The sequence below is a fragment of the Crocodylus siamensis genome, chromosome 2 (genome assembly GCF_052110815.1).
Source record: "Crocodylus siamensis isolate JL-2025a chromosome 2, ASM5211081v1, whole genome shotgun sequence".
Taxonomy (NCBI): domain Eukaryota; kingdom Metazoa; phylum Chordata; order Crocodylia; family Crocodylidae; genus Crocodylus; species Crocodylus siamensis.
The window spans coordinates 25,025,132-25,048,166 of NC_143396.1; the positions used below are offsets into that span (position 1 = coordinate 25,025,132).

General features: G+C 44.5%; 1 protein-coding gene across 1 annotated transcript; it reads right to left on the reverse strand.

Moving 5' to 3' along the window:
* Positions 1–132: 132 nt before the first annotated feature.
* Positions 133–22,973, reverse strand: LOC149870072 (uncharacterized). The gene is made up of 5 exons (XM_090034685.1): positions 22,552–22,973; positions 14,010–14,354; positions 10,659–10,778; positions 9,340–9,455; positions 133–1,467 (listed from the first exon to the last, which is right to left on the reverse strand). The coding sequence occupies exons 1-5, from the start codon at positions 22,604–22,606 to the stop codon at positions 1,366–1,368; spliced, it is 738 nt and encodes a 245-aa protein (XP_089890811.1). The 5' UTR covers positions 22,607–22,973; the 3' UTR covers positions 133–1,365.
* Positions 22,974–23,035: the final 62 nt, after the last annotated feature.

Consider the following 23,035-nt stretch of genomic DNA (forward strand, 5'->3'; position numbering starts at 1 on the left):
CATCCCTGGAGCCCAATGGCATAGAGTAAACACTATACCCAGGCTGCACACCAGGAGTCACATACAGTGGAGTGGCCCCCGAGGGATTCTCCTCCACTGTTCCAGCTGCATTGCTAGCACATAGCCCTCCCACCTCCTGCCGCATGGGCTATACAGATGGCAGGTGGGTCCCCAGACCCTTATCACTTAAGAGTGGGTGCTGGTCTGTGGGCCACATGTTAAGCACTTGTAGGTCATGTGTAAGCCACAGGCCACATGCTGGCTCCTCGCATTCTGCCAGCTTTACAGGAATGAAAATCTCTGCTACATCCTTTTTCTTCCAGTACCATTTCAAGAAGGAATCCTTTTCCCAGTATCTTTGGGTGTGGGAAGGAAGAACCTTCCTTCCCAAACATTATCAAAGGCAAAGGATTTCTAAAAATTTAGAAAATAAATTTAAGCATGGGCCAAGAAGGATTGAAATCTGCAATATTTAGCTGCTGTTGCCAGCATGCCAAACCTGACTGGTATAGACTGGTTGATATAATCAAGTGTCAGCCCCCTAACATGCCTACCTAATGATAAAAAGCCTACATAACATTAATGATAGCTAGCTTATGTTATGGGCAAATTAATTCAACCTGTGAGTTATCATTTAATAAAGAAGGATACTTTGGTCAGTAAGGTCCTTCTTGACACAAAAACCATCATATCTTTTAGGGATCCCATGCCCTTACGTACTAAGGTGGCATTATCAAATTTAATGCTTCACTGCAATTGGTGATCAGGAAGGATGTCAACCAGGCACAGCATTGCTCTGTTGGCCACGTGATTAATGATCATCACTATGTGCATTTCTTCTTCATCTTCCTCTGAACCATTATGTATTGTTCACTGCCTGAAGCAATATTTTTAATGGGCAATGATATTCAGCTGGGTGCATGCCTATAACATACCTTGCATCATTATGTTTCTTTCTGTACACTGGAAACCATGGGCTAAGAAAGTCAATACATAGCAATAAAATAACACTGAACGGCAAAATGGGAAAATATCAGCCCTTTACAACTCCAGCAACAAAAATGTCCTAGATTCTTGTTTTTGAAAGTCAGAAAAAGTAGTATTATTCATGCCTTATTCTTAGTTCTGGTGTGGTACTGAGTTTGCAGTCACACTGATATGCTGGGAGGAGCAAAAAGACCTTGCAGAATTCCAGTCGCACTTGTAAAGATCCAGAGGCAAATCATGCTTTTGTCTCCAGTTGCTTTGCCTCTGTTATCTTTATCTCCTTACCAGTGACAAGCTCTTTCACCTCTGAATGTCAAAGCAGGTAGAGGGTCCTTGTTACTTTGCTTGCATGCAGACTTCCCAGATGCTGCATGAGATTTACTGATCTACCACATCTGATGTGGAAGTGACAGGGTGTCTTTTGTCTTCATCTCGCCTCATTACAAAATAATCAAGTGAATCATAGAGAACAGAAATAGCCTGGAAAACCAAAAAAAAAATAAAAATTCAGTTACAATAACTCACATTATTAAAGTGTATTTAAAATGAACAGTTATGTAACATATGCCAGCTAGAACAGAAACTCAGAGAACAGAGGAGAAAACTATGTCCATCTTAAAGATCACAGAGTCTTAATCATATAAATATGCCCAAGATTCAATAAATCCAAGATAAAAAAAACGCTTCTGATGTCTGGATGTACTTGGATGCAGGGGTTTGGTCTTTTCCCTTACAAAGATAGGGCCAGCTTCAAAGTGCTGGATCTGTGTTCAACAGTGTTTACAGTGCTTCATAGCCAAAATCCTTTTCTATTTAAAATGACCTTTTGGATTTAAATAGCAGATTTCTTCCACATCGATTGTTCAAGCCTTTCAAAACCCCTCATATATGCATGGATTTTTTTTTTACAACCCTAATGCTGTTTCCTGGATGTGCCAATTTTCATATAATCAAACTAGTATTTAATTAATGAGGTATTCAGGTGGAAGCTAGGGCAAGGTGTGTTATCTTAGAGACTGACTAGTTCAGAGAGGCATGGCCTTCTGTAAGCAACAACCTACTTCACTAGGATCTGATAAAGTAAGTTGCTGCTTGCAAAAGTTCATACTTTTCTGAACCAGTTAGTGACTAAGGTGCCACCTTACCCACTGTCTGCCTAACTTCAGCCTGAAAAACACCATTACGGTATCCATCTTGGTGCTATTCTAGACTCTGCAAAAAGATCCCATTTTCATTTCACAAGTATTTGCAGATAAAGTCTGTAGAAACTTTTGTTGCACAATTCACTTAAAGGGTAGAAGACCTAAAGACTTGTCTCAAAACATGCACAAACTTATACAAGGGTACATATATACTCTTGAGGCAGTTTCTAAAAAAGTCATCTTAATAAAGCTGCAAAGCTTTCCTCTGCACAATAGGTGATAACTAAAGCCAAGAAGTAGTTTCACATGCATATGTGAAAGCAGAGACAAAGTGGGGAGAGGAGGAGGGGTGGGGCTGGAGGGGAGGTGGCGAGCACCAAGCAGGGGTCAGCAGGCACGGCCAGCAGCGGCCAGGGACAATCATGGACCGCCTGCAGATGCCACTGGTGGTGCTGGCAGTGGGGTGGCAAGTCACGACCACCCACAGACACTGCTGACAGTGTTGGCAGTGCCTTTTTGCAGGGGGTGTACAGCCAGGTGGTGTATGTGCACCCGCGTGCACTCCCTATGTGTTGTCCCTGTAGAAAACAATTACAATTGCCTATGGTTCCTAAATACAGTAAATAAGTAGTGTGTAGATACCTTTAAGAGTGTTATGTATAAGTTGTTACATTGGCTCAGGGACAGCAGAAGGCTGAGCACTGCTTTCTGAATAAACAAACGTTATTGTTCTATAAGCTTATCTCCTTCGTCTTTTGAGAACTACACACGGTACCAGGAGTGGGGTGCGAAGAAAGACAGAACAATGGAGCAGCTCCGAATTCCACAGGAGTTAAAGATCTCCAGCAATACAGTAGAAAACTGGAAGAATTTTAAATAGAGCTTCACCATATATATGACAGCCAGTGGAGCTACAGAGAAGGAAGGCCCACTCAAGGTAAATTTCTTTTTAAAAATAGCAGGCCCAGAATCTCTGTCTCTTTATATTAGCCTACAACTGGCAGAAGCAGAACAGAAAAGCTATGACACAGTAATAAAAAAGTTTGAGGAATATTGTATACCCAAACAAAATGAAACCTTTGAATAGTAATAATTTTCACCTGAGACAGCAGAAAGAATGTGAGACAACAGAGGAGTTTGTCAAAGACCTCAGACTGCTGAGCCAAACATGCAACTTTGGAGACCTAAAATAGTCCATGATCAGAGACCAAATAGTATTGGGTATGAGGGATACAGTCTGCAGATAAAGACTGCTAGAGGATCCTGAGCTTTATTTGGAAAAATAAATTAGAACGTGCCAAGTGGCTGAGATAACAAATATCAAGCTGCAGAAACTGGAAGAAAAAACAGAACAAGCTGAACTAGACAGGATTACAAGACTGCAAAAGTCTAAGTCAACACACAAACAATACAGAAAGGAAAACCTCACTATGAAGCAGGCAAGTGGAGGCCAAAGAATTGCTTGAAGAAACACTGGTAAGCTACATATGCTGTGGATTACCACAAACCCATGCAGTTCCCCTGCATTTGGTAAATGCTGCAACAATTGCAAATGAATCAATCACTTCGCAAGTTTGCAGAAAAGAGCAGGATGCAACATATAAGAAACAGCCCATGCATGCTCTATGCAGCAGGAAAGGGGAAGAAGTCTTCATTGGCACAAAGCAAGAAGTTAATTCTTCTGAGGATTGGAAAATCAACCTGTATACCAGTGGACTAATGATAACTTTGAAATTAGATAGCAGGGCCAAGAAATGTTCCCCTTGTGCTAAGGGAGAAACTGAAGAAGGAATTGGATAAATTAGTTAACATCATAGGCGGAGGGAGAAAATTTTTTTTGAGGGGGTGGGGCTGAGCATATGTGCATCCCCCCAGGCATGAAAGTCTTCAGGGGAAGGGGTGGTGGGAGGGGAATGGGTCATGGGGGGGAAGGAGTGAGTGGGCCTGGGGCTGGGGCTGCGACTGGACAGGGATCGGGAGAAAGTCAACCCAGACCCAGGATTAAGATCGGGGCCAGGCCTGCTGTGGGTTGTTGCCCAGCACTGGCACCTCCCACGCTAATGACTCTACTGTATCCCAGCCCTGCACTGGCCCCAGCTCCCTCCCTACACTCATCTGGGGGGGTCCAGAACTGAGGTCTGAGGTAGGGCCAGCCTCAGCTGTGCTGCCAAGCTGGAGAGGACGGAGCCCCTGGGACCCACATGCCCACCCTGAGTTGTCATTGTGCAGTCTGTTATGGGGGGAGTGGCTCCTGCTGCTATGCGCACCCTGGGAGGCACAGGGGGGCATGTGCTCCTGGATCTGTGTGGGGCAGGGCAGGCTGCTGCTGTGGGCTTGAACAGAGCCTGTGGGGGGGAAGGTACAGGCTGCCTGCTGTGGGCTTGAGCGGGAAGTGGGGCTGGCTCCCCACTGCTGCATGCACACCCAGAGCGGGCAGGGAGGACCCATGCCCCCCAGCTCTGTGTGTAGGGTGGGGGCAGGGGCAGGTAGGGACTTCTTGATGCAGGCTTGGCCTCCCCACCCTGCTGCCCTTCCCTGGGGCCTTCATGGCTCAGCGGACGGGACCCAGTGCAGCAGGGCAAAGTGGGGGCAGGCAGGGAAGCTCTTTGCTGCTGCAAGCTCAGAGGTGATTCGGCCCAATTCAGCGGCCAAATCTCCGAATCCAAATTGAATTGGGAGACCAATAAAAAGGTCAGAATTGATTCGAAGCTCTCTGACTTGATTTGGAAAAGATTCAGAGAACTTTGGAGAGTTCCCACTCACCGCCGCAAGGAGTTGGACTTGGACTCCATGCCAGTAAGTAGGGGGAGGTGGGGCTGGAGGAAGGGCGAAGAGGACCATGGGGGCCCCCATGAGGCTTCATCCCTGCCTGCCTCCCCAGCCCTCTTGAGTGCCCCCCACCTCTGCCCGCTCTCCCAGCCCTGTCAATGGCTGCCTTGCCTGGCCCGGAGCTTTAAAAAAAAAGAAAAAAGGCCTCCACTTACTGGAGGCTGCAGCAGCTGTCAAGGCCTCTGGGGGCTCGTGGAAGAGCCCCCCACCACACACACACACAGTGTGGGGCAGTGGGGATCACCCTACTGCCTGACAGGAGCTGGTGAGTGTGGGGCTTTTATTATTATTATTTTTTTTAAGTGCTGGGATGGCAGGGCCTGGTCGGGCAGCCATTGACGGGGTTGGGAGAGCAGGCAGGGGATGGGGCCTGTTTGATTCAGAGATTTGGCGGCCGAATCTCTGAATCAGATTCAGCCAAATCAATTCGGGACAGTGATTCAAATCACTGAATCCTCCAAATCCTTCAAATCTGAAGTGAATACTAGCCGCTTTGCACAGGCCTATTATGAATAAGTTGTTACATTGGGCTGGGGAAGGCAGAAGGGAACAGCAGAGCAGTAGGCTGAGCACTGGTCTCTGAATAAACACAGGTTATCGTTCTATAAGCTGAACTACTCCATCTTTTGAGAACTACACAGGAGTCGTATTGCTATCAGTCACATCTCATCCATGTGGTAAGAACGTAAATTAGAGACTGCAAATAGATAAGTACTAGATGGAATATGTAAATCACAAACATGAATAATCTTTGGTTCAGCAGCATGACACTCGTTGTCTGTAGAAATGCTACCCACAAATAAAAAATATTAAGAAATCTAATTTAAAAAATTGCTTAAGCAACAAACTTCCTGAAAAACTTGGAGGGATTTTTCAGCTCATAACAAGCTATGATTTGCAGAGTTTGCAGTAACAATTTATGTTGCAATGTTCATATTCTAATGGGTTATTACAACTGAAATACAATGTATGCAGCTTGAAGAACAAAACAGTATCTGTTCATTACTTCTGGTATAAGTTTGAAATACAGTGTCTAGGTGCAAGATATTTACTAGTGTTACTAAGAAAAGATGGCTTCAGCTTACTCAATGTTTTGAAAACATTGAGTTTTCAGGAAAGCCAAGGCTGCAACTGAACTCCAACTAGCTTCAAGCATCAAGGACAACAAAAAGTCCTTTTTCAGATATGTGGGGAGCCGGAGGAAAAGCAAGGGCAATGTTGGACCCCTGCTAAACCAGATGGGGCAACTGACAACTGACACCCAGGAAAAAGCCAACCTATTAAATAGGTACTTTGCGTCAGTCTTTCATCAGTCCCATGAGACGCCCATGCCTGCTATGGGACAGGGAGATCCGGGTGATGGGGATCCCCTACCCTCCATAAATGCTGACCTCGTGAAGGAACACCTTGAGAAGCTGGATACCTTCAAGTCAGCCGGCCCTGACAATCTGCACCCCAGGATACTCAAGGAGCTGGCGAGCGTCATAGCTCAGCCCCTGGCACGGATCTTTGAAAACTCCTGGCGCTCTGGTGTAGTGCCCAAAGACTGGAAGAAGGCCAATGTGGTGCCGATCTTCAAGAAAGGGAGGAGAGTGGATCTGGCTAACTACAGGCCCATTAGCCTGACTTCTATCCTGGGGAAGATCTTAGAAAAGTTTATTAAGGAGGCCATCCTTGAGGGACTGGCCCAGGCTAACATCCTAAGGGATAGCCAGCACGGGTTTGTTGCGGGTAGGTCTTGTTTGACCAATCTCATTTCCTTCTATGACCGGGTGACCTATCACCTGGACAAGGGAGAAGAGATTGATGTCATATATCTTGACTTCAAAAAAGCTTTTGATCTGGTATCCCATGATCACCTCTTGGCCAAACTGGCCAGTTGTGGCCTTGGCTCCACCACGATCCGCTGGCTGGGAAACTGGCTCCAGAGGGTTGTAATTGATGGCAGTCACTCATCGTGGTGCCCTGTGACCAGTGGGGTCCCTCAAGGCTCTGTCCTGGGACCCATCCTGTTCAACATCTTCATTAATGATGTGGACATTGAAGTCAGGAGTGGACTGGCCAAGTTTGCCAATGTCACCAAACTTTGGGGCAAAGCATCCACGCCAGAAGACAGGCGGGTGATCCAGGCTGACCTGGACAAGCTCAGCAAATGGGCAGACGAGAACCTCATGGTGTTTAACCCGAAAAATGCAAGGTTCTCCACCTTGGGAGGAAAAACCTGCAGCTACCTTATAGGCTTGGCAGTGCTACGTTGGATAGCACTACAGAAGAAAGAGACTTGGGGGTCATCATTGACCACAAGATGAACATGAGCCTCCAATGCGATGCTGCGGCTAGTAAAGCAACCAAAACGCTGGCTTGCATCTATAGATGCTTCTCGAGCAAATCCCGGGACGTCATTCTCCCCTTGTACTTGGCCTTGGTGAGGCCGCAGCTGGAGTACTGCGTGCAGTTTTGGGCTCCACAATTCAAAAAGGATGTGGAGAAGCTTGAGAGAGTCCAGAGGATAGCCACGCGCATGATCAGAGGTCAGAAAAACAGATCTTACGATGACAGGCTGAGAGCCATGGGACTCCTTAGCCTGGAAAAGCGTAGGCTCAGGGGTGATCTGATGGCCACCTATAAGTTTATCGGGGTGACCACCAGGATCTGGGGTAATGTTCGTTCACCAGAGCGCCCCAAGGGATGACAAGGTCGAACGGTCACAAACTCCTGCAAGACCATTTCAGGCTGGACATAAGCAAGAATTTCTTTACTGTCCAAGCCCCCAAGGTCTGGAACAGTCTGCCAGCGGAGGTGGTTCAAGCACCTACATTGAACACCTTCAAGAGTAAATTGGATGCTTATCTTGCTGGGATCCTATGACCCCAGCTGACTTCCTGTCCTTTGGGCAGGGGGCTGGACTCGATGATCTCCCAAGGTCCCTTCCAGCCCTAATGTCTATGAAATCTATAAAATCTATGAATGATTTATGAGAGCTAATTATGCTTTAAAATAATAATGTGAAATCACCCTGTCTGCTTTCATTAGAAGAGAAAAGAGGTCAGTTATGTGAAAGTATAAATTGATGCAGGCTCATGACAAGAGTTCACTATGGCTAACAATTGTTTAATTATAAAGCAAGAGCAACAGACCTTTCTTAATTATATTCACATGTCCTCCAGATGGTTCTTCTTATTCATACAAGTCCACAGCAGTTAATGCCTAGTAATGAACTCATTCCTTTACACCATCTTTAATGGCTGCTTTGTCTTTTTCAATACTATATCTCTCATGTGCCTATCAAGTAACAGCACTATCCATTTATAGCCAGCAATTTAAATATTTTATTATTTTGATCAATGGGCTATACAAGCCTTGTATTTCACAAAGGGAGAAATCTGCTTTTAAACATTAAATGAAACTAGCATTTCACTAGGTTGCTATTTCCTGCAGAAATACAAAACAAGCTCATTGGCCCCAGGCTAATACATTCTGATAGTATTTTTCTCAAAATAATTATTGCTAGGAATTGGTATTATAACTACTAGTACTGCTGTCCTGACACTGTCCCATCAACCATGAACCTGAGCATGGTATGAGAAGTCAGGAACCTGTTTTGTTCATGGAAAACAGTGTCTTTTGACACCCCTTTGCTACTCAGGCCTGCATGTAGCCTGGAGAAGAGCATACAAACTATATGAAGCCACGCCTCCAAAGCTCAAATGACCGTACTTTTCTATGGTACAGCATTAGATATACAAAAAAAATCTGAGCATAACATGGTGCATGTTTATAGTCTTTGTTTGCCTGATGCATATATATACTTGTGTCTGTTCTGAAGGTCTTACCCACAGCCTTAGATGTACTGAAACAACTAATCACAGGCAGCGTGGGGGAGAATACCCAGGCAAACTATAGCATTTGATGGGATAAGGCATGAAAGCCTGAAGCATGAAACCATGCTAAAATGGTGTGTGCTTTGCTCTCACAGAGTGCAAAAGATAGCTCTCATGTTGCCATCTCACCATTATTCTCTTTGGCAATAGACCCAGTCTGTTAAATCACTGGGGCCAACCATGTTGCCCACTTGGCTTAGAGTAGTTTCATTCAACCTATAATATTCTTTTTGTTTGCTTTTCTCACGTTCCCCTTTTCTTCATGTCCATACCTCATCACGTATAATTCCAGGCCTTTCTGACATGCAGATTTTAAGAACAGAAACGACTTTTGTTATGCTTCTAATGATAACACATTTATTTTTGTTGACTTTGTCATGAATTAGGGTACATGCCTCTCAACAAGAAACTTGTTCTCCCTTTGTATTCTTTCTGCTCAGCTTCCCACTGAGAAGTACCTCATTTCTCTCATAGGCAGAGCCCTCTTGTAAGTCACTTACCCATTCGGATGAGTTAGATGAAGAATTTCCATCATCTGCTTCATTTCTCTCCTCATTTCCTTCATTCAGTTCAGAAACCTGAAGCATCTGCTCCTCTTGAGGCCTTCCAACTGGCACTGAAGTTTGGGCGAATCACAATATCATAAAAAAACCAGACAGCCACTGTTTGGTCATTATGCTTTTCAAGAGTCATATATTGGGAGACTAAAGTGATCTTTCATGGGAATGTTTGGTGTGCAAATAAGTGTTTGGGATATTGTGACAGTCAAGGGTGCAGAAACCTCAGACCCCAATACCTCAGATAGTCTCAACTCCTGTTGACTTGTCGATCAGTTAGGGAGCAGAATAAATTCTGCTCATTACTCACACATGACCATGTCACAAAGCCAGTTAGCTGTGCTACCTTACAACTGCAGAGTACTGCCATGTGTAACAGTTTGTTTACCACTGCTGGAGGGTGCCAAGTTTGCATTTGTCCTATTTCTCTTGTAATTGCACTTGGGGTTTTCTGTGAGCTTTTCTGTCTTGCTACATTTTGGTAACAAAAGGGTGGGATTTTGCCGTGAACAGAAAACAAATACAAAAAATGCTTTTTGAAAATAAAGATAGAGATCTTTGCGTTTAATTAACAATCAGGTGAAATGAAGCAATGGGGAACAAATAGTTTTGCAATTAATTCCTTTCAGTGGAAGATTGCAACATACTGATGAGATGGGATAAAAGCCTATTTACATATATGCGAGAGGCAAGGATTGTTTTGGGTAGTATGTTTTACAGATGGTTCAATAAAAGATATCACCCACAACAATTCTTGCCCCTAGCATAACTCCAGAACCATCACAGGTACAACGTAAGTCCAACATGATTTATATGTATGTTTTTTTTTTAAAAGAGCTGGAACTTCAAGGTTGTGTTCAACATACAATGTGTACATTCTGTAAGAGAGAAATTACTGATTTTCTGCATTTAGCATCCTTCAGAGAAATACCCAGTATCATGTATCCTGACCAGCCAAGGTTTTTCACACCAACCCATTTAGCACCCCCACAAACTGCTCTTTGCAGGAGCCCAAACAAGGAAAAGGTGCATAGGGGCTGAAGAGAGGTTTTGTTTAAACACATGTAGACCAGGTCTCCTGGTCACCACCTTGAAATAATCCGCCAATAGCTTGTTGTATAGATGGCCATGAAGAGCCAAGACTGTTAGTGCAACAGAAGCACCATGCAGTTCCCTTCCTAGTGCTGCTATGACATGACACACAGATCCTGAACTCAACACCTAGCTTTTAGGGTTTGCATTTCAAATGCAGTGCCACTTACCAGAGTTCTGGGAGTCCTGTTGCCTTTTGCAGTGAAGATATAACCAGCCCCCTGATAGTAGGATAGGAACGATGACTGAAATTGTCATAAAATAATAGTTCTTATTCACTGATGTGGAATCTGTAATCAAACATTTCAAATCAAGGTATTTATTAGGTAAATCAGGGGTGGGCAATTATTTTGGGCGGAGGGTCACTTACTGAGTTTTGGCAAGTGGTCAAGGGCTGCCTGGGTAGCCACACCCCTTCACAGGTGCCCCACCCCCCGGTCTCCATCCTGTGACTGGAAGTTCTGCCCCCTAACCCTGACCTTTGCCACCAGAAGTCCCTCCCCTTGTCCCAGGAGGTACTCCTTTCAGCAAGGCTTTGCCATCTTGGAACCAAAAAAATACCACGTTGTACTCTAAAAAGCAAACATCTACAACACTCATTGATTTGATTTAAAAAATATTGTTGTCCTGTGTTTGTGTAGTGTACACAAAGATGATTGCACAGTAGCTTAAAATGAAGCCTTACTTTTATATATTGTGGGGGGTGGGGGCATTGAGGGGTAGGTATAGATTTGTGGGTGTCTGTGGGTGTGTGGATATGTGGGATGTGGGGGAAGATGTGAGCATGTGTGTAGAGGTATTGGGTGTGGGAGGAAGGTGGCTGGAGTGTGTGAGGGGGTGTGGGTATAATGGTCTGCATGTATGGTAGTGTGAGGGGGGTGCACGTGTATGACGGGGTGTGTGTGGGACTCACCCTATGACACACACACACACACACACACACACACACACACACACACTGTCCCTCCCTTCCTGCACACTCATGTGTATGCACGCACGTGTGCGTGCACATACACACACACACACCACTCCCACTCCTGGTCTCAGGGTACTTGTGCAGGCCCCATGCTCCTGCAGTCCAGTGATGCATCCAGGAGCCACAGGGTGCTGGAGTGGCCAGCAGTGGACAGGAAAGCAGGGAAATGGCAGCTACAGACAGGGGTGAGTGGAAGCGAGGGGGCATGAGGGAGAGCAGGGCCTACATTGGTGTCCTGATGCTGGTGCCAGCAGGGCCCAGAGCGGGGCGGCAGGAGCATGGGACCCCTGCCTCCACTCCAGCACAGCTAGTGCCAGACCCTGCGCTCCTGCCACCGTGCTCTGGGGCCACTGGTGCAGGCCCCGGGACACCAGTTGGAGGGGGTGGGGAAGCTGGGGGTGGGGCAGGGCCGGGTGAGCCTTGCTGCTGGGCTGCTGGGTCCTGCTTCTGGTTTCCCCTGGGTCCTACTGGCCCTGGCTCGTGCCATCTTTGACAGGCATCCAGGAGCAGATAAATATTAATTTTCTAAATATTTTAGGTGCCCAATGGGCCAGATAGAATGGCCTGGTGGGCTGCATGTTTTGCCCACTCGTGACTGAAAGGCATAAAATAGGAGACCATGGATATATCTACAAAAGGTGTTTACTGTGCAGTAGACTAATTAGCTACTCAGTAAATATCACATGTCTACATGTGCACTCCTATTAGGCTGCAGTAAATTAACTAAGTCTGCAGCAGGATAGCACATGCAGAGGATAGTACTTAGTGACGACACGTAGGGGGTGCACCCCCTGTGAGGCCGCACTCCCTGTTTAGGTGACAGGCAGGGGGGCAGGCAGGAGCTCCAGTGCTCCCCCCCCGTGAGTGCCGGCCGGGGAGCCAGGCTGCCACCAAAAGTGGCCGCGCCACTTCCGGAAGTAGCCACAGGCCTTCTGGAAGTGACGTGGCTGCTCTTTGGTGAGTGAGATCAGCTCCTGGGGGACCCCACCCCCAGTCAGTGAGACTGGCCGTGAGACCCCCTCCCTCGGTCACTGACTGGTGCCGGGGGGTCATGTGCCCCCCCAACTCAAGAGGCACCAGTTGCTCATCATAATACTCCAGTGCACAGCACAGCAGTGCACATGTAGACACTATCTTGGCTGGCTGGACCATGAGGGTAATTCTGCTACATCCTTGTGCCCCAGCCAGCCCCTCTGCAGCATGCTGAGCAAGGGGGCAGCATCCCTAGGCTGGCAGGCTGACCCCCTCCAGCTTCCCTGCCAGCCAGGGCTGCTGCCCCCTGGCTCAATGTGCTGTGGTCCTGGGTGGATGTGAAGACATGGTATCCAGGAATAATAAACTCCAGAGTTTATTCATATGCATTAATTGAATGTGTAAATGTACCCTATGTTACCTTTTAAAATTATTGTGCATCTTTGTCACAAGCAATTAGTGTCAATTGATAATTAACCAGGATTGGACCTGATTTTTTTTCCCCACAATTAAGGCCCCAACCTGTAAATACTTAGGTGTGCATCTCACATTGTTCAGGTTAGTAATTCTGAACAATGTGAGATGGGGACTATCAGTCTTCAGTGGAGCCTATTCCTATCACCAAAGTTACACACATGCTTAAGTATTCTCAGACTTAAGATCTTAATTTTTTCAAAATAAATCATGAATAAGATTTTACTTATATAATAACTATCACATCTGTGGTACTTTTAATACAATCAGATCACATGATGAACAATTTGATCTTTGTCATAGTGAACCAATACTACTGCTTTTTCAACTTCATAAAAAACATTAAACATAAAAATACAAGAGCTGAAATGTTCACATGACTGAACTGAGGAACAGTGCAGTTCTAGTGCAATAACTTGTGTCCTTCTCCTTCCTTTCCCACCCCATTATTTATCAGCCTTAGTTGCTGTTTCACACCTGGATTGTAAATTTTTCTGGGCAGGCACTGTGAAGCACCCAGTGAACCAAAGGCTATTGCCAATAATATTGTAGTGAATCCTCTCAGGTATCCTGAAATGTAAGTATCCTGCAGCTGCATAAACCAAGGCCAAAACGTTAAATGAATTGTCACAAGAAGACGCAATATCAGAACCGATGAAGGGTTAAATCAGGAATACTCAACCAGGAAGCGCAGAACCTAGAGTGCCATGAGAGCCTCACAATTCATGGGTGTGCAAACACCTATGCAGGATTCACAAGATAAACCCAGGGATTTCAAACAGGAATCCCCCATAGTGTCAAAAACATGCTGACCTGTTGTGATCATTCTGAGTTCTTTGCAACAGAAGAGTTGTTCTGTTTTTTTTTAATTGTAGAAAATTGTAAGTGAAAACTAAGAGCTGGCATTCTCTGAGGGATGCCTTGAGTCTAAACAGGTTGGGACCTGCTGGACTCTCAGTACTTAGATTTTTGCTCATATTACAGGTTCTGTAACTCTCAAGGGGAAAAAAATAAGAAATACATTTCTGACTAAACCATCTTGACAGAGACAAATGAAGTGTCATGCATTCAGGACAGCTACTATCGATGCCTTGCTTACCTTCTTCTGCAACAATTAGAGTTGTTCCATTTCCCTTTCCTCTCTTCAGGTAAGGGATTTCAACATTTATTTCACAGAAGTAAATTCCAGTGTTGTTTACATTAACAGGTTTGAGCTCTAGCATTGCCTTGTTCGTATGTACGGTACTGCTTGTATTGCAAACTTCCTCTTTTAGTTTTTCGGTACTGGGCCCTTCAGAGCTGAGATTCTGTTTTTCCCAGGTAACTCGATACCTCTCAACTCTGTCATGATTTTCCCAGGTACAGGTCACTTCAACCGACTGTCCAGCTGATGCAATAATTTCTGTTGGTGTCTGGCTGACTTTTAAGGTATCAATATCTGTAACTATAGAAGAAAAGCAATAGTTTTCAACTGAAAGTAGGAAACAGGTAACATTAAAGAGTGCAATAATTACATTTGAATTTATTTATAATTTTACAACATTGCTAAACCTATTTTGTGATAATACTGTCACTCTTACTGAGTGAGTTCTGCCCTCGTTTCTCAAAGGAATGATACATACATTAGATCAAATTAAAAATTCATCTCTTTCTCTTTAATGTTCTTTACATATCGTTCTTGTGGGGTATTTAGTGAAGTTTCCCCATACAGGCTGAGCCTCTTCTTTATGTGAAAATGTTCTTTGTTATGTAAGAAATGTGTCTTTCATTGTAATTTTCCTTATAATTTTTTTTAAAAAGAAAAAAATGAATAATGTGAAACTTTTTAGTTTATAGCATGTTGAAAATACTTATACCTCTGAACTGAAACCAGCATATTTAATGCCACGTGTTGACCCCATACTTGCATACTTTATACTTTCCTTGTTTTATAACAAGTGAATTTTGTGGCAGTGAACAGAAGAGTCAGCAGGGACAGCAGCCCTGGAAGTTTTTTTCTGCTCTACTAGCAATACTTCATCTGGTACCTGAAGCAGCTATCCACAGTCCTACAACTACAGCTTTGGAGCCAGTATTACCAATTAACACAATGTTTGTTTCTAAACAACAACTTTTCTGCTCTCACAAGCAGGGCTTGGATTAATATTTAGTCCGTGTGTGTTTATACAGACATGTCCTTTATGCTGCTGCCTTGTTCTCCTGAATCTAAACTTTGAGGTAAAACCCACAAAATATCAATCTTTCGGCTGCTACAGTTGCTGAGATAGCTTCAAAAATACAAACCAAATGTATTGTGAGGTTTGCCCGAGCTTGCAGAGCTTTAAACAATAGTTCTATGAAGCATGAACTGCCTTGTTCAGGTGAACACGGATCCTCAGTTATAACCATGTTGACATTTAAAGGATGAGCTATTTCACTGCACTGAGAAGATTATATTGCGCAGGTCTGTACGATCTACAGGGAGTGACTGCAAAATTTGGAACCAGGAATGAGAGATTTTTGGCGAGTGCCACCACCTTACTCCACAATCCCAGTCAGAAGAAGCCAAAGCCAAAAGATGGAGTAGAACTAAGTGGGTCATATGAGGACAACCAAGCACAGAGCGTATGTGATGGCATTTTGAACATGTGGACAATATATTCTGAGAGAATTCTGCCATGGGCAGAATTTGGAAGGGTTTTTCCATCCCTCCCCAACCCCCTCAACTTAATCCCCGTGTGACAACAATCTTTGCTTGACTACCAGTAACATGTTACCTAACCATATCCCTAGCAGCATATGCTGGAAAATTATGAGTGACTGCATTAGTGCTAAACGCAACATAAAATATCAAAGGCATTTATACACTGTAGCATCCTACTGCATATGGAGCTGGGAGAAACAAGCCCGGGTAAACCCAGTTACATCACCAACACATTTAGAGGAGGGTGTCTGCAAGGCCAAAAAGTCCATAAACTGATACTATTTAATTCTCCGATTTAGTTTGAAATTGGAGCTGAGCCGACAGGCTTACCCTGGCACTTCCTGCACCTTTGGTGTCATCTATACTTTGGATGTTATTGGTAATCATCACCACCAGTGGCATATATACTTATGCAAAGATTGCTTGTGTCCTACTTGCATTGAAAACAAGGGCAGATTTTGCCATAATTTGTCACTCTACTGTGTATTTGTTATGCATTCATGTGCATTCATTTCTCTGTGCTTTAACTGGGTTTTAACAGGCATTCTTCACTCCCCTCCCAACTCAGCATTCTTACTGAGAATTTAGATCCACAAATCATAGAAAAACAAAGCTGAAAGAAAATCCATCTACTGCAATCCCCTACTTGCTGCAGAGTCACCCCCATCTAAATTATTTTAGACAAGCATTCGTCTAACTTGCTTTTAAAAAACTTCCAAGGATGGACACTGAATGGCCTCTTTAGGTAATCTTGTCCCACATTTAACCACTCTCATAGTTAAAAATATTTCTCTACCTAAACCTCCTTCCTAACCTAAATCTCCCTTATTGCAATTTAATCCCATTATTTCTTTTGGAGCCTCTCTAATTAAGCCCACTCCCCACACCTGAGCACGTGTAAAAACACCCCAAAACGCTAAAGATCAAGTGTGCTAAATTTATACATCCTATATCAGTTTTGTTGCGGGCATGATGGTTCAGGAAATGTACAATAGGCAAGGGTTCTTTTATGATATATTTTTACTAGACCAACTGCACAGTTGGAAATGAAGCTAAATAAACTTCTGCACAAATTGCCCTTCCTCAGGTCTCAGGAAGAGGACTGAGGAAGGGCAGTTTGCGCCCAAAAGCTTATCTAATGTCTCTTCCAACTATACAGTTGGTCTGATAAAAGAGATTATAAAAGAACCTTCAACTCTTGTACGTCCTGTATCAGCATAACTTGGTGTGACTGAGTAAATTTTATGTAAGATTCTGCATTAACCTACACTCTGGTATTTTTTTTTGCCTTGAAGTAACAGTTTAAATAATACAGCTCTGCATAGTTATGTTGCTGTAGGAATCCGTGTAGGGATTCCTGTGTTTAACTTCTGCACTGTAAAACTACAGGAATGTTTTGATCGGAAGGGATATGTAATGTGCCTGAAAACTACAAGAGATACATGCACATTAACTTTATTTATTTAAAAGAATAAAATCTGAGAGTGCCTAGAAATTAAAAAAAAACACATTACATTTTTTGAGTTCTTGCTCTGTACAGCTTCAAATAGGTAAGAATAAGATGCAATTTTCTAAATAATTCATTGAAATTTCCTTTTCTGTTTGATTTGTCCACGCTGGAGGGCTTAATGTGAAACTTAGTCAATTATAGTTTCATAGTTTCTAGGGTCGGAAGGGACCTGAGTAGATCATCTAGTCCGACTCCCCGCCATGGCAGGAAAGAGTACTGGGATCAAAAGACCCCAGTAAGGTGTTCATCTAACCTCCTCTTAAACACCCCCAGGGTAGGAGCCTGCACCATTTCTCTTGGAAGTTGGTTCCAGATCCTAGCCGCCCTGACCGTGAAGTAGCGCCTCCTGATATCAAGCCTAAATCTACCCTCCGCCAGCTTGTGACCATTATTCCTGGTCACTCCTGGCAGTGCTCAGGGGAACAGGGACTCCCCCAGTGCCTGTTGATCCCCCCTGACTAGTTTATAACAGGCCACAAGATCCCCCCTCAGCCTTCTCTTGTGGAGGCTGAACAGGTTCAGGTCCCGTAGCCTCTCCTCATAGGGCCTGCCCTGCTGCCCCCGATCATACGAGTGGCCCTCCTCTGGACCCTCTCCACGTAGTCCACATCCCTCTTGAAGTGTGGTGCCCAGAACTGGACGCAGTACTCCAACTGTGGCCTGACCAGTGCCGCACAGAGGGGGAGGATCCCTCCTTGGACCTGCTCGAGATGCATCTGTGGATGCATGCCAAGGTGCGGTTGGCCTTCCTGACTGGATCCCCACACCACCGGCCCACGTTCATCTTGGAGTCAATGATGACTCCAAGATCCTTTTCCGCCTCCGTGCTGACAAGAGGGGAGTTCCCCAACCTGTAGGTATGGTGCCGGTTGTTCCTCTCGAGGTGCATCACCTTGCACTTGTCTCTGTTGAAACCCATCCTATTCTCGTCCACCCACCCTTGTAACCTGTCTAGGTCCGATTGTAGCCTGTTGCTTCCTTCTAGCGTGCCCACATCCCCCCACATCTTAGTGTCATCAGAAAATTTGAACAGAGTGCTTTTTACACCCCCGTCCAAGTCACTGATGAAGATGTTGAACAGTGCGGGCCCGAGGACCGAGCCCTGAGGAACCCCACTGCTTACATCCTTCCAGGTTGAGAAGGACCCATCCACTACCACCCTCTGGGTGCGGCCCTCCAGCCAGTTGGCAACCCAGTTGACTGTGTGGGTGTCTACACCACAGCCCCCCCAGTTTCTTAATGAGAACGGGGTGAGAGACAGTGTCAAAAGCCTTCCGGAAGTCCAGGAAGACTATGTCCACTGCTACCCCTGCATCTAATGATTTAGTGATCTGATCGTAAAAGGCCACCAGGTTGGTCTGACAGGACCTGCCACTGATGAACCCGTGTTGCTTGCCCCTAAGCTTGCAGTCCCCTGCTGGCCCCTCGTGGATGTGTGCCAGAATAATTTTCTCGAACAGCTTGCTTAGGATCGAGGTAAGACTAACTGGCCTATAGTTCCCCGGGTCCTCCTTCTTCCCCTTTTTGAAGATGGGAACCACGTTGGCCCTCTTCCAGTCCTCTGACACCACACCAGAGCACCACGAGTGCGCGTAAAGCCATGCCAGGGGTCCCGCAATGACCTCGGCCAATTCCTTTAGTACTCTAGGATGGAGATCGTCCAGACGAGCTGACTTGAATACATCCAGTCCCTCCAGAAGCTCCCTAACTAGTTCCTCACTAACCCTTGGCCCAGGTGTGCCTCCCCTGGGCCCAAGAAAGGCCCTGCAGGGAGGTGGCTGTTCTGGTCCCTACTTAGGAAGACGGAGGCAAAGAAATCGTTAAACATGTTAGCTTTGTCATCTGGTGTGACGACCAGATTTCCCAACATGTCCTGCAGGGGCTCCACATTACCCGGAACCTTCTTTTTACCCCCTATGTATTTAAAGAAGGATTTCTTATTGTCCTTAATCTGGGAAACTAGACCTAATTCCATCTCTGCCTTGGCCTTCCTGACTGCCCCCCTACATCTCTGAGTGACTGCAGTATAGTCATCCCTGGTGATGTCCCCTTCTTTCCATTGGGTGTACGCCACCCTTTCAGCAAGGAGACATTCCCAGATGCTTTTGGTGAGCCATGGAGGCTTGTGTGCCCTCCTGCTCCCTTTGATCCTCGTTGGGATTACCTTCCTCTGGGCTTGAAGGATTGTCTCCTTAAGGAGTGACCACTCTCTTTTGACACCTGGCTCCCCTCTGCTCTGGGACTTCGGCACTTCCCCAACTATCCTCCTTAGCTCGTTGAAGTCCGCCTTTCTGAAATATAGGGCTGCTGCCTTATTGCAGGCCTTTGCCACCTTGTGCTGGATGGTGAATTCCAACAGGCAATGATCACTGTCTCCCAGGTGGTCAAGCACCCACAGCCCCCTCACCAGGTCATCTCCCGTGGCCAGCACTAGGTCCAAGAAGGCATCTCACCTGGTGGGGGTGTGCACCTCTTGGGTTAGATGGAGGTCCTGCACTCTGTCTAAGAACCTATGTGAGCGGTCAGACCTGGCTGACTGCCCTTCCCAGCAGATGTCCAGGAAGTTCAGGTCCCCCATGACTACCACATCCTTAGACTTTACTACCTCCGTGAGCTGACCTAAGAATTCCTGGTCAAGCTCTTCCCCCTGGTTGGGAGGTCTGTAGTAGACACCCACCATTAAGTCTCTTTCCCCTTGACTGCAAATTAATTTAATTGAATACAATTTGCCACCTTAAACCAGAGGGCTACTAGCTAAGACCACTACTTGATATATCAGAGGAAAATTAAGTCCATGTCCCTTCCGTGTTCTCACTATTTTATTTTGATATGTGGTGAATTAAGCAGATATTCATGCAATACTTTATATAAGAGCAAATATTTTCCTTTTCCTTGTGTAAAAGCATCTTTAGAGCTGAGATTAGAACATCTCATTTTATTAATAATGGTAGTAATGGCAATAAAATGATTAATCCTTTTAAAATTATACTCAGACCTCCTGACACACTTAGTCAAATAGGCTGTTCATATATTGTACGTGAAAGTACTACTGTATATACTCAAATACAAGATGAGGTATTTCCCCCACAATTGGCATGGGAAAAGCAGCCCCTGATCTTACATTCATACTTACATACAAGGGAACCGCATTAAATACATTACCTATCATTGAACTGCTGCCATCAGTAATGGAAGCCAACTATGAAGTTGATTAAATGCAGCCTACATGGAGCATGACTATTAAACACATGGCCTATATTAGGGAAATATGTCAATGGGAAGTCTTTTTTTTTTTTTGCCCTTAAAAAAAATGGATGGGTGTTCCCTCCGCAGGGAACTAGCACCAGATTTAGAGGTGCTACTATACCAGGCTGGCAGTGGGAAGGCCAGAGCCAGCCCTGATACCCTCCCCTTGGTGGCAAAAATTATTGATCTTGGGAACCTACCCTTTTTTTTTTTTTTAAGAATTTTTTTCTGTTCCAATCCAAATCAGCCAAATCAAGTCCAAACCCACGGGTCAGTCCAGAACCATAAGTGGCCCTACAACTGGCAAACATCCTCCACCCCAACCAGGGACGTCAGATATTTCCATCGTCTTTTGGCAGGCATCCTAAGTGCAGGCACAAGCCTAGAGGCTTGGGGCTCAGATGCCCCCAAGTTTCACCTAACCTCAGCCATATAGCCAAAGGAGCAAGCTAGGGAGGAGCCTCCCGTTCCCATAAAATGAGCATTAAACCCCAACACCTCAACAGGGACCTGGCAGGGGAAACACCATGTATCTGGGTCCAAGAAAGCAGTTTTCCTTAAGCCTCCCAGGGGTAACTGGGTCCAAGAAAGCAGTTTTCCTTAAGCCTCCCAGGGGTAACTGTTCTTCTGGTGTGGTTTAGTACCCACCGAGGCATTGGGGCTTAACGCCCATTTTATGGAAATAAGAGACTTTTCCCTAGCTTGTTACTGTGGCCATATGGCTGAGGGCAGACAAAGCTTGGGGGCATCCAAACCCCAAGCCTCTGTGCTTGGGCCTGCATGTAGGATGCCTGCCAAAAGAATTTGGAAATATCTGAGTATTTGGAAATATTTGGAAATATCAGGCTGAGGAAGCATCTGCACTTGGTGTGTGGTGTTCCTGGATAGAAGAGCACACATGAATTGCAGATGCTTCCTCAGCCTGACGAAGGGTTTTTAAACCCAAAAGCTTGCTAAGAAGATTTTTTCCAACTATTTGAGTTGGTCTAATAAAAAATATCAGATTTACCCAAAGAACATTGCTTGGACAATTATATCAAATGTATACATTTTCCATATATAGAATCTAATTATTGGGGGTCATCTTATTATGAGGATTGTCTTATATTCAAGCAGATATGGTAATTCTTTCTTTTGTTGTATGTTATATTTGTAAATGGGAAGAATGGCTCATAATGGCCCTTAAATTGGCAATGAGTTTTCACTGAGTTCTTCCTCAGGCCCAGTTGATATTGATATGAGTTTTGTCCAAATAAGACTAAAGTGAAAAAAAAGAGAGCAAAGACTCCCTGATTTAGTTAAACATTCCTCCCAGTCTTTAGGATTTCAATCAAGTTTTAGCAGTTTAGTTGTGCAATAATTTTCAAAACCACTAGTATCTTTTTATTCTGTTTTTTGAAAGAACCAACCCAGAGAAACAACAGAGAATTTCTCTTGCCTTCTTGTCAGTGCACTGCACACCAGTTGTTTTATACAACTTGATCACTCATAATTCTGCTGAAAAGAGATCCAATCCCATTGTCACTGAAGTAAAAAATAAAATCCCCGTTTCTGCTTTTAATAGGAGCACCCTCTGCCATTTTTTTTGCAAAATACCTGTCATCAACAATCTCAAGCATAACACGAGGAGGAAGAGAAGATCCAAATCTGTTACTAAATCTCTTCTCCTTCGGCTTCACTATTTAACTGCATAATTACAGTATTTAACAGTGTGCAGCATTTTGTGATGTTTGCATGAAATCTGCAGTACAAAATTTGAACCAGTTTGTATTTAAGTAGCTACTTGTTCTGGAAGACATTTTAGAACTTTACAGTGAGAAATGATTTCAATGAAGCATTGAATATAAAGGTCTAATTTCGAAACAAACAACATTTGCAAGCATTGACCTGGATCTCTGGTTTGGAGTTAACACAGCATCATTTTTTGATTCTTCACATTCTCACTAGAAAAAATTGTCCTTGTGCAAGTCTTCTTTACGAAACATTTTTTTAAATGCATGTTGAATTGGCTTTTGCATAAAATGTTGCCCTCTGCTCTTTGAAAACAAAAGCAACACTTTCCCCAACTCACTCGTATGTCTGCACACATAAACTGATGCGGGAGGTTGTGAGGACATATATTTTGGTCATTAGGCTTTTTTTAGATCAGTTCTATGGGGTTCAATCTATATAGGAACAAGAAGGGGAAAAATCCACACTTACCCAAGCAGTCAGAAAACACTGTCAAAAGAAAAACTTTCAGAATGATCATGGACATCTCTCAGCAAGTGTCTTTCAGTTGAAGTTCCTTTAAAAGTCAGTTTATCATATATGCAGCTTAACTTCCTGTTCCCTCTGCTGTGCTGGTGGTGATTAAAGATCTTAAAACGTGTTTCTAAGCACAATCACTGAATTATGATGATAAATATTTCAGTTTCAAAGCTCAACCCAAACTGTCTGAATAACTGAACATTTTGATTTTCAAGGTAAATCTAACTGCCTGCTCTTTAAATGGGACAGTGGTGCTCAGCGTTCTACCATGAAGTCATGCTCTTGACCACAAAAGTCAGAAGTTCTTTCCTTTGAAGCATTTGATAAGGATGAGGTTTCTTCAGCTACTCCATTCATCTCCTCAGACATTTCAGTAACTCGAAGCATAATTTATTTGATGAATTCAGTCCAAATCTGAGGTTGGGGACAACATGCA

Excerpts from the sequence above, each read along its gene's own strand:
- LOC149870072 (XM_090034685.1), bottom strand. The coding sequence starts at position 22,606 with ATGTCCATGATCATTCTGAAAGTTTTTCTTTTGACAGTGTTTTCTGAC. Across the intron at positions 14,355-22,551 it reads AGTGTTTTCTGACTGCTTGG|TTACAGATATTGATACCTTA; the intron begins GTAAGTGTGGAT and ends TTTCTTCTATAG. Across the intron at positions 10,779-14,009 it reads TCTAATTGTTGCAGAAGAAG|ATTCCACATCAGTGAATAAG; the intron begins GTAAGCAAGGCA and ends GTTTGATTACAG.